The sequence below is a fragment of the Cupressus sempervirens genome, chromosome 11 (genome assembly GCF_028749045.1).
Source record: "Cupressus sempervirens isolate cs-2001-9-10 chromosome 11, ASM2874904v1, whole genome shotgun sequence".
Classification (NCBI taxonomy): Eukaryota; Viridiplantae; Streptophyta; class Pinopsida; order Cupressales; family Cupressaceae; genus Cupressus; species Cupressus sempervirens.
In genome coordinates, this window is record NC_143128.1 from 712,098,444 (window position 1) to 712,110,907 (window position 12,464).

A 12,464-nucleotide genomic window follows, 5' to 3' on the forward strand; every position below is an offset into this window, starting at 1 on the left:
GATCATCATCAAGATATATGCGTGTGCCTCTAAGAAACTTCCTCTTGCTGAAAATGTTATTTTTATCTCCTATATTCTTCATTGTCACTCTAACATGTCTATCTTTGCCTCCTCTAATCCATTTTCCGATTCTTTGAGCTTGTATGTTTGTTCCATGCCAATCTAATTGGTCTTTAAAGAAGTCTTTAACTAAATCCGTTGTTTTCTCCTGTTCTCCATAGTCTCGTAGCCCTTTGACAACGATATTTGTTGCTTTCTCATTTCTTTCTTTTTCCTCTCTAATCTGTCTCCGAACTTGTTTTTCTATGTTGTCAATAGGAGTGTTTGCTGGCCCCTTTACTATGTTGGCCCATGATCTAACTTCTTCAATCTGTTCTATACCGAGCTAACACAACCTGAGATTAATGCATACTGTTAGGACCACAAATACACGTGAGAGAGTAGTTGGATTGCAACTATATAGAGTAGTTGGACTGCGACTATACAAATGGTCTTTTCTTCGCCCTTTGCCGTCAGTTATGTAGAGAGGTAGGCCATGAATTAACGACCCATCTGCATTGAGGAAAAGCTACATTTTCTTGTCTAAGGACAGCAAACATAAACACACAATTTATTGCCGTGTGACGGTTTGTGCAGAAGACATTAGAATGGAGATTGAAGGTGTTTCGTTCTCTTCTAAAACTGCACCGCTTGGATCTACTAAGCAACTTCTCCTGGGAGGAGCAGGTATCCCTTCTCTGCTTAAGAAATTGTTCATTCATTGTTTTAAACTTCTTCCAGTTATATGCACACGATAATTGCATGCCCTATTCTGTGATAACTTTGAGCTGTTAAAGGCCAACATCACAGGCTATGACAATAGTTAGAAAGAGGAAAAAATGTTAGAAGGAAAATAATTGGTGCATTGATTTCAAGAACACCACGAGAGATAGAATTATGCGAAGGTAAAGTAAGGTCTCTTTTAGGTCTTGACAGCGCCTGCTCTGCATCGATTACAATTGACAATGCTTCTTAGGTCTTGACAGTGCCTGTTAAGACTTTTCTTTTTAGGTTCCACCATTATTACATTCTTCCATTAGAAAAACAGAAAGAGGACTCATTCAAACACAAATACATATTCCTTTGGATCTAAAATGTTAAAATCTTCAATATGAATCACGTGGGGTGCCTCCTCAGACATGCTATTCATGCCGTGTTTTAGATTGAACTCTACTTACCAGTGCAGTAGCTTGTGCCCCCATGAATTAGAATAATTTCTTCTGTCTTAATGTTTTATCAGTGCCCTGTTCCACTCAGACATGTTTACCAGAAATCATGCAGTATTTTAGCTCCATAGATTCTTGTTGTTGGGCATGTTGGTGTTTGAAAATGTTACTGGGTTTTCAATTATCCCACTGAGAAACTTATCTAAGGGCAGCTAACTCTCATTTTCAACATGCCATTTTTGACAATAGGCCAACTATAAGGCATGACCCTTCTTCTACTTCAGGCTTTGCTGAACCTAGGCGGGTAAACCTCAGATTCAAATGATACCATACCAGTGCAAAAACATATCCCTGAATCTATTAAGCAGATTTTACCCTTATTTCTCCTTATGACTTATGAAATGACACAGATCTACAGTAGCTAAATGCAAAGCTATGAATCTCAGAAGCTGAGTGAGGGTATTACATTTAGATCCTTCAACATGAAAGGGTAAAACACATTTGATTAATAATGTTGAATTCAACAAACCCTCAAATATGCAGCAGTAAGACTTTAATGATCCTGTAACTGATCAGTGCCTAATCCATTGGGCAAATCTATGAATCAAGTGCATACATATGGATATATGATACTTATTTATATATTCAGATATACGATCTATCTATTTACCTTGTAAATAGACATTTGCGCTCAATCTGAACCTCATTCTTACATGATATCCCCATTAGTAAACTTGCAACCCTGTTAATTCCTTGAAGCATTTACATAACTTCTTGAGTCATAAGCAACAATGAAATAACATACAGCCTTAAGGGACTGCAACTACAACCCAAGCTCTTTGTTCAAAGATTATAAAACATTGAAGATCACTGATAAAGGGAGACGAGAATCAGAATGAAACTAATGAATCTGTTGTTCTTTGTATTAATTTCCTTGAAACAATACAACCATATGCATGAAATGAAAGACATGAAACAACCCAACATATTTGAACTATCTCTATATTCCTTCCTACTGTTGTTCGTACAAGAGAGAATATGCTAAAGAATGAAGGTGGAATCAAAGTTCTGGATCCAAAAAAATGGTCTCACAGAATGACTGAAAATTTCCTACCAACAATGGTCTCACAGTGAACAAACTGGAACCCTTACAATGGATCAGAAAAAGAAAGATATAGACAAGAAAGAATTCTCGGATCTGTTCTGAAGACGACATGTGTCCACTTGGAATTCCATCTCCTGCAACTGAAAAACTTCTCTCCTCTTTCCACACATTGATCTGATTTTGTTTTCATAATTTCTTGTAACAAACTTGAAAATATCCTCTGTTCAATGATGAAAACTCCTTTTGCATCCAAAATATCTGATTTGCCTTATGAAAATCTAGTAAAATTTTGAGTTTTTACTGATTTGGAAGTGGTTAAATTCACCTCAAATTGCATTTTTACCGTCTTTTACCGACATTCAGGTCATTACCTTGTTTATCAAAATTGATCATCAATACTTGAATTTGGTTGCACAATAGGAATTTGGAAGAAAACCTCCTGTAGCATGAACCAGCTGCTTCCTGTGCAAAAACCAACTTCAGAATTGGAAAATTCAGATTCTCACGATTTCGGCGATATATAACATTGCCTATTTTGCCTCTCAGAAACCTTCAGAAAGTTGATTTGAAAATGACTCCCTTGCTATAAGTGTTTAGGTCTGCACTTTAAATTTTAAAATTTATTTAAAAAAAAAAAAATCTAAAGTTTAAACTTTATAATAAATGCCCTATTTTGCATTTTAAAAATCTGAACGTGCATACCCACTTTTGAAAAATAATTAAAAATAATTAATTTTTTACTCAATTTTTCTTTCTATCCTTCAAATCTGAGGTCAACAAGCTTTGACCATCCTTTTGCCACATGGTAGCCTCTAGATGGTCAACCATTGCTCATCAGATGCCATGTCATCATCTGCTCTGACCTGGTGCTACGTGTTAGTCACCCGCTATCCCGCATTATTTATCTTCCTTGCAACTCTGGGAAGCGGGCATGTGCCAGCGGTCAATCTGGAGACATGGCAGCATTTGGAGAGTCTGTCCTAAACTGTTCCTTTGGCACCACCTCACGACCAGCTGGGACCCGTTGCCATGTGGCAGAATCCCACAATTCTGCATTTCTTAACAGGGGAGCATTTTGTTATTGCGAGCTTGCGCCCACCGCAGGATGAAGCCACGTGTCAGCATCTCCTGCAATCTTCAATTTGGGCGCCACATCAGCGTCTTTGTGGATTCATTCAAAATTTAGCTTACATCACCTAAGGTTTTGAAGTACTTTAGCCGACCAAGGGCCCCACTGCACCGAACCACACACTTGCCCTTTTAAAAGGGTGTCTCTTAAGACGCAAGTTAACTTGACTCTTTTAGTATATAAAGAGATATAAGGTTTCCCACGGCACCCATGTGGGATATTGGTTTTTACTTTGTTTTCCCTTGGCATCATGATTGCTTTCTTCTGTATAAGTTTCCATTCTCCAGTGCGTGGGCGTTCTGCCTTCCAGGACGCTCATTGTTCCTTCACACATGCCCAACCCTTCGATTTGCCACCTCACGTGGGAATTCAAATTGCTGTTATGCTCTTTGTTCTATTGTGTGGAGTTCCCATTTTCATTTGTCATCTTTGCAGGCGTGTGAATCCCCTGCCTCTTCAACTTGTCGTGGAGTTTTGTTTGAATGTTTTCTTCCTCAATGCAGGGTTCCCCTTTGACTGGCCGCGGGTTTGAAATGACATGGCCCCTTTGCTATGCACTGTTGTTTGTTTAGCATGGTCTTCTAACAGTATTACTGCCGCCTTCTCTTCTAACGTGGAACCCCCTCTTTGAAAGGTGGCTTCCTCTGCTACTTCCATTCCCCAGCACTTATTGGCTGCCTCCTTTAATTCTCCAGCTCCCCATTCGTTGACACCTTCTTCATCACAATGTGGAGTGCTTCTCAGCTGTAGATGTCTCCTTTACATGCTGACTTCCCTGTTTTGGCATGAGCTTTTCTTGATAAAATTGTTCCCCCTTCAATGCTGGCTCTTTCTTATTTTGGGCAGCTCCATTCTGCCATATATGTGGGCTTCTATCTCTTGCATGTCCCCTTTGTCTTTGCGTAGGGTATGGGTTTTGTTGTTCAGTGCTACATGAGCCGGCTGCTTGCGTGGATGGCCTTGTCAAAATGTGCTGACTATTATGCCGCTTTGTAATCTCCTACACTTGATGCATATTCAAATAGAATGGAGGAGGCACTCATCTTGCTGTGATATGGTGGTTGCTTAAATCATTGCAGTCAAGCGCTCACATGACAGACGTTTGGCTTTGCAAATGAAAATACTAAATCCAGAACTTGAACATGACCTCTGTCCTTTGGATTTAGCTTGTAGCTCACACCCTTCTATCAACATGGAGCTTCTTAATATTTAGAAAGTTGCCATTGACCAATGTAAGCTTTTATTTCTCAAATTTGGATCTATTCAACTTTATCTTGTTATCTTTTCCATTTTACTTCTTATTATCATAGAATGATAATAAGTTCAATTTTGAATCATTTGAATGTAGGGCAACAGAGTTGTTTTCTTCTTTGTGTGTTCCACATGAAAGAAGTTGTGATCCATCATCATCATAAACTACTTCAGAGCACAACGTCTCGGGCATATCATACTCAAATGTAGACACCCTCACGTTCCTTTAGCCATGCCATTTGTGAGCAATCCCTTGCTTTGAATGGACTTACAATGCTACATGTATAATGCACACTGTATGTTGGTTTAAAACATTGTAACACTACCTTCTACAAAACTCCTCTAACCCCATGTCCAACTCTATGCAATCAGATGAAAATAGTCGGACCGCAAAGTGGGTTCGACTAAATTTTTTTTCATTTCCAAACAAATGAATTCTCAAACTCACCTATTCATCATCTGATACTGACAGGATTCAAAATCAAGAACTTTTCTATCATTAATAACTCATTTTATCACTTTCTTGCAATCTTGTCGACTTCACGCCAGGAGGTCCGCTGACTGGCCTTAAAAACTGACCCAAACACCTGACCGGGCTCTGAAAGCTAGCACACTGAATCTCTGTTCTGCACTCTTGCACTTCGTCGAATCTTGTCTCATGATGAATTTGAGGCCAAAAGATATTCGCTGTCAAAGCTGACCTCTCAAAACTTCTTGCAAGAAAACATGTCAGAAAATAACAAATTGGGTTCGGATTTGGCTTCGAAAACTAGGTAAACTAACACTTGGGAAGACGAAATTGGGACGTTGATTCTCTGTCACGAGGAGAGTATAAATCTGTGATTTGGGCTTATGACGAATAACAGGACACAAATGGTGAACGGTCAAAGTGGGCTATTTGGATTTTGCAAATTGGGAACAATGGCAAAAAGTGATTTTTGGCAAATGGAAATGAGCTGGAAAAGTGTGCAAATGGATTCGTCATGACTTAAAAATTGACACACTCAGAGTATTTTCAGAGGACAACACAGTGGTACAATCCATTCGATCCCACCTATCACGGATCAGGAGTTATAACATCACGAACAGGGGTTCCGACAAATTTGCAAATGCTGACACCAGTAAAAGATAGAAATTGCATTTGGAATCGCATTTGAAAACTGATCAAACGGATTCGTCAAGACTTAAAAATTGAAACATAATAAGTCTCTGACGTCTACAATGCAACGCAAAAGGAAAATTAGCATTTCGGTCAACTGGCTCAAAGTTATAACTCATCAAATAGGGCTTCCCAAAAATATGAACATTTTGCAAATGCATGAAGACAGCAACTGACCAACTTTGAGGGATTCAAAACCTAGTCAAATGAACTCGAAATGACTCAAAATCTGAAACATAGGCTTTCAGGTATGAACACTAGATACTCCCAAAGTGGCTAGTCATGAAACATCACTGGATGCGAGATATTCACATGCAAACATGCCCTCCTATCACTGTTTCACACGGCTGAAAATGCAAATTTGGAACTAGCTCAAAACAAGACTTTACGAAATGGTTCAGAATGGCAATTTAACTTCATAGAACACTTAGACAGGCTGAATGGAAGGTGTTAGAAGCATTGAACACCTCTTAGGCCTCAACTTGACAGCCGGGTATATGTGCATCAAAAAAGCGTTTATAGGGCTCAATTTCTCAACAATGCTCAAAATTCGGGCTACAATTTTGAGCGCCAACAGGGCACATTGAAGTTTCAACTCTGCTTAAACAAGTACACGGAACTCTAATCTTGGGATGTGGTGCCTATAGATATATTCTTGTAAGAAAGGTCTACCTTAGTTTGTTATTTTAAGATGCTGAATCCTGAGTGATCACACGAGAGAAAGCATAAAACCCTAGTTGTCATGGTCAGACATGTTTAAGAGTAATCATGCAGTATTTGAGGTTCACACTGCTGTTACAGTTGTGCTTAAAAGATAAGGTATGTATAGTGTGTGAGAGCTAGACAACACCCACATCCAGCTCTACTCAAACCAGGGGCAGATTAACTTAAACTATATGAATTCCGAAGGGAAAGTCGTAAAATCATCACTCTACCGTTCAATGCCAATTCAGACATGTATACAGATAGTCATGTGTTGAATATTAGCTTAATTGATTTGTGATTACAGGTGTTAGAGGGCTGGAGATAGACGGCAAGTTTGTTGTATTTACAGCAATCGGCATTTATATGGAACATGACATCATTCCCCACCTTGCTCTCAAATGGAAATACAAGACAGCAGAAGAATTGGGGAAATCCGAGGACTTTTTCATGGACATTGTTACTTGTAAGTATTGGGTCTCAGATAAGTTGTTTTTGGAGATTAAGTAGATGATATATTTAGGCTGGGAAATGTGCAGGCCCCCACGAGAAATTCACTAGAGTGAACCTCATCTTACCGCTTTCTGGAAGTCAGTACTCTGAAAAAGTATCCGAGGGGTGCAAGGCGGCATGGGAAGCTGCAGGAATATATGGAGAAGCAGAAGCCCAGGCTCTTGAAAAGTTTAAAGCCGTTTTCAAGGACCAAAATTTCCCGCCTGGTTCTTCCATTCAATTCACCGATTCACCTATCGGCCTTGTGGTATGTTTCTGTTTGTTTCTCTTTCATCCCATTATGATTTTGGAAAATAGTATACGCCCATATACTTTTAAATTGGTGTGACGATGCAGGGGGTCCTTAAGCCCTTTGTATAACAGTTTATCGCTTAATGAATTGAGACGATGTTAATGGGTAGATTGCATTCTCCAAGGATAGTTCGATCCCTGACAAAGCTGCAGCCGTGATAGAGAACAGAGTCCTGGCGCAAGGGATTCTAGGCTCCATAATAGGGAAAAACGGTGTATCTCCTGCCGCTAGAGCTTCAATTGCACAACGAATTGCAAACTTGGTATGTTGGGGAACTAAACAATTATGATGTAGATGGATTCAATTTTTCATCTGGGACTAATGAATATTAGTCAACAGTATTTTCCAGAGGAGGATCGTTTGCTTACTCTGCCGTCTGGAATGGAGGTGGAGGGCATCTCATATTCTGGCACCATTCGGCCCGTGGGATCCACAAAGGAGCTCTTACTTGGAGGAGCTGGTAAAGCTAAATCATTTGCTAAAGCTGATAATGTATGAGAAAACAATCCCTTCATAAAATACTTGCACAAAGTCAATATGGGGTTCTAAGTAGACACAGTGGGCATTTTGGAATAACAGGATTTAGAGGGTTGGAGATTGAGGGGAAGTTCAAGAAGTTTACAGCAACTGGGATTTACATTGAGAGGTCCATCATCTCTCATCTTGCTCGCACATGGAAAGGGAAGACAGTCCATGAATTAAACAACAGCTTGGCTTTTTTCATGGACATTGTTACCTGTAAGCCACTACTCTCTAGTACTGCTACATTTCTGTATTGACTAAAGGGTAAACGTAAATGCTTAATCTGAAGTGTGGGAATACACAGGCCAATATGAGAAGTGTATCAGGGTATCCATGATTGCCCTTCTAAGCGGCAATCAATTTGCGGAGAAGGTGAGCGAGCATTGCAAAGCATACTGGGAAGCTGAAGGAGTATACGGTGAAGCCGAGGCTAATGCGCTACAACAATTCAAAGCAGCATTTAAGAACCGAAATTTACTTCCTGGTTCTTCCGTCCTATTTACTTGTTCATCTGCAGGCTTTGTGGTAATTACACCCATTTCATTGATAAGTTTCCAATTAGCTTTCTTTTCCTTCCAGAGATATTGACATTTAAATTTGGACTGCATGGGCAATGCCAGGTTGCATTCAGCGAGGGGGATTCAATACCTGAGAAGGCTACAGCGGTGATAAAGAACAAGGCACTTGGGGAAGCATTTCTTGCCTCTGTTATTGGGGAAAATGGTGTTTCTCCCGCTGCCAAGGCATCCCTAGCAGAACGGTTTTCTCACCTGTTGTGAATCACCAGATCCCACTGGAAATTTTCCACTAACCCATTTCAGATGAGTTATATAGCCATTGAATTTCAAAAGGATCAGAAGCGGTCCGAATAAATAGTCCTGCAATTATGATATACGTGAATAATTAATAGTCCCCCTAAAACTTGGCATTCCACAGACTGTTTGAACTTCAGGTCTGGCTCTCGAATACAGTCTTGCACATAGTTGTGATAACGGCTAATTGAAAAATTGGAGCTTAACGGTTATAATGAGCTACGAATGCTTATGGGGATCAATTGGTCATAATGAGCTACCAATCATGTGAGTGATAACGTGAAGTTCGCTTTGAATTGGTGTTTTAGAGAAACAGCTTAGCATGGCCTATCCGTTCGTATGTTGGTGACCTCGAATGAATTTCTTTCCTCTCAACTGAGAGAGTTGCCAATGTCTATTGGCGGTGGTGGAAGAGAAGCCAATTCAAGGTTTCATTAGACAATGAATAAATAATACATATAACTCAACACTTACACAATTAATTGTTGACTCTTAACAACAAATGAGAATAACTTTATAGTTCTTATTTATTCATAAAATTCAATCACAAATTATGATCAATTTTAAGAAATAATAGAATTTTGTAGAATTTTGAGGAATATCAACATATCTTTACATAGAACAAATTTTATCTTGTCCAATGGCTAATACACACATCAATGGTATTATCATTTCTATTACAATATTAAAACTCTTATCTCTTCAAGCTCAATTCTCCTACAAGATGATACATTGTGTTTCAATATACTTTGACCTTGTATGTTAAATTGGATTGTTTGCCAATTTGATTGTCACACTTGATCAAAATTGGTCCTTGTTGCTTTTGTCCCATATCAACTAATCAATTGAAGTAGTTGCTGAAGGAAATCATTGGTTGCATCTTATTGTTCCAAGGGACAATGCATAAACATTTGTTGAATGTATAATAAGTTTATTTACTTTGATGCAGATCTTCTGCCAAATCAAAATATAAGTATCTACCAATTTGACATTCAAATGGTTAGTATATTCAATGCCAACATTTATGGTGCCTTATTAATGTCTAACGATTGCCTGTGTTTTTTAAAAATGCCCTCAAAAGTGTCATCCATGAATTGAAAGTATGTTGATTAAATATGGAATTTCAATCTTTTTAGTGGTAAAGTAGTTCAAGCTTCCCATCATATTTTTATACAAAGTCCCAATGACTTCTCTAGTACCATTATCACTAGAAAGCTCAACATTTTGGTCTGATTGAGTACATACCACTTTACAATTTTGCATATTAAATGTTTGGTTCTTGAGTAAACAGTCTATTACCATCTTGTTTTGCATACTAAAATTTGTAGAAAATAATAATTTTTTCCAAGACCCTTCATTTCAAATACCTATCATAAATCTCCTTCAATTTTGTCAATTAAAGCTAGAGAACTTCTTGTTATGAATAAATCATCAAAATATATAATAAATTCATAACATTATTCCCATGCTCATTTTTCTTCATCTACAAAATTGAATCATTTTTAGTCTTGATATATACTTGTTGAAAGAAAACTTATCAATTTTCTTGTACCACGACCTTATTGCAACTACACAATGCTTTTTTAACTTGTATACAAATTATTCTTTTCCTTCTTGATAAAGCATTTAAGTCAAGATTATGATATATTTATTCCTTCAAATCACCAATAAAAAATGTCAACTTAACATGCATTTAATAAAGGCCCCAATAAAAAATAGTAGCAAGTGCAATCATTTTATTTTACCAATAGACACATATGTATTCTCATAATTTATATTCCATCCTTTTGTGAATAACCTATTGCCATCATTCTAGCATTAAATTTCTTATTAGTACTATTAACTTTAAACTTAGTTTTGAACAACTCTATGGAGACCATAGGAAGTTTGTTGGCAAGTAATTTAATCAGCTCCCAAGTTCCATTATCCATAATTGAACTATATTCTTAAGGCATTGTATTCATCCATTCTTTATGATTCTTATATTCTTTCAGATTTTGAAGTTCGTCTACATTCATTACTTGAATTGTTAGAGCATAGTCATTATAGCCTTGATTTGCATCATTGGTCTTAATGCTTCATTGTTGGATGGAGTAGCTCACTTTGCCTTGTTTCATGCTTTCTTTCTTTACGAGTTTGTTGATATGCAATATTTGAAATTCCAATATCTTCTTCAATTAGTTTCCATAAAGTAGTGATATCATTGTAAGTCCATGTAATTTGACATCTTTACTAACAATGACTTTATAAGTGGAAGGAATATATATTCTATAGGTTTTATGATTAGTACAATAACTAGTGAAACTATTTTTTCTTTATTTTGCATCAAGTTTTTCCTATATTCTTGTGTAATATGACAGTGCCTTCTAAAACTCTCAAATCATACAAACATGTTTATTACCATCGAGAGATTTATAAGGAGACTTATATTCTATAAACTTGGTTAATTTTATTTAATAAATGATTTATCAGTTATGTAATTGCATTGGCCCATAAACTATAAGGAAAATTATTTCCTTAATTGAACACACTTCTAACACACTCAACAATTGTCCTATGTTTCATTTTAGCCACACCACTTTGTTTTATATTATAAGTGTAATGTTGTAAATTTACATCCTTTTGTAATTTATCATTAAGCAACATTCCTAGCTTAACAAAAAAAAAAAAATTCATGTCATCCACCAAATGTAGTGCCTGCCCCTAAGTCGCATTTCAGTTATCATTGCCAAACTCTTTTAGGCCAGTTTTATACTTGATGATTAGTAGTATTGTTTTAAGATTATCAGATATTGTTTCAGATTTAATTGATTATATGATGAGATTACTTGGTACTCTATATTTCATGTATGTATGATGATTATTCAGTGTTTTCAATTATCGATGATGATTAGTTAGATGGTTTATTATCACATGTGTTTTCTTATAGATACTTACCCCATACTGCATGTGTATGGTGCGTGTGTTTGTTTTCTTTATGTATGGTGTTTTTGATGTGGTTAAGGAAGGGAGTTGTAGTCACCTGCTAGTCGGGATCTACATGATGCACCACTTCCTGCCATTGTTTGTTTAGCTTAGAATATTGTGTCTATACATGCATAGATTTTATGTAGGTTGCAGGTACTGGGTATCGACTTCCTTGAATTGCCAGGATGAGCGCACCTTATCGCATTATCTCAATGGTAAGAGAGGGGAGATAAATTCTCAAGTCCAAATCCTAAACCTTTAAGCCATTGTCCTAATTAAAAATTAGGACAAGTATCTGAGTCAAGTACCCTTCGAATGCATCAGATGACATTAATTCCTGATTATGACCCTTTGTTTAATTTAGTATGTGTTTTACTATGATGGGTTTTCGTATGTTGTTTTATGAGTCCTTCGTGTATTTTCTATTAATTAAGTCTAATTAAAAGATTAATTAATGATTTAATTTAATGAAAGATTAATATGATATCTTTAATATTTAATTAATTGAGAAATTAATTAAATAGAAAGAATTAAATTGGAGATTAAAATTGTAAGGATACATTTAGAACGTGATAATATTTATTTAATTTAGTAATAATATATTTAGAGTTTATTTTTAAATAAATGCTAAATATTATTATTAATTGAATTAATAAATATTTTATCAATTAAAGTTTCTAAAATAAATTAAAAGTAAAAAGATATTAAATTATTAAAGGATTTTAGTTCGCATGAGTTGAAATAAAAGAAATTAATTAAAAAGATAAAATAAGTGAAAATAATAATGTTATTTTAATTTCATGAAGT

General features: G+C 36.6%; 1 protein-coding gene across 1 annotated transcript; it reads left to right on the forward strand.

Moving 5' to 3' along the window:
* Nucleotides 1–489: 489 nt before the first annotated feature.
* Nucleotides 490–9,172, forward strand: LOC149531667 (chalcone--flavanone isomerase-like). The gene is made up of 8 exons (XM_089809672.1): nt 490–726; nt 6,859–7,017; nt 7,091–7,311; nt 7,466–7,618; nt 7,696–7,816; nt 7,936–8,094; nt 8,183–8,403; nt 8,499–9,172. The coding sequence occupies exons 1-8, from the start codon at nt 648–650 to the stop codon at nt 8,655–8,657; spliced, it is 1,272 nt and encodes a 423-aa protein (XP_089665798.1). The 5' UTR covers nt 490–647; the 3' UTR covers nt 8,658–9,172.
* Nucleotides 9,173–12,464: the final 3,292 nt, after the last annotated feature.

What these genes read in the sequence shown, in the direction of transcription:
- LOC149531667 (XM_089809672.1), top strand. Translation starts at nt 648, where the DNA reads ATGGAGATTGAAGGTGTTTCGTTCTCTTCTAAAACTGCACCGCTTGGA. An exon ending in TTTCATGGACATTGTTACTT is followed by an intron (nt 7,018 to 7,090) that starts GTAAGTATTGGG and finishes GGAAATGTGCAG; the next exon opens with GCCCCCACGAGAAATTCACT. An exon ending in CACAACGAATTGCAAACTTG is followed by an intron (nt 7,619 to 7,695) that starts GTATGTTGGGGA and finishes ATTAGTCAACAG; the next exon opens with TATTTTCCAGAGGAGGATCG.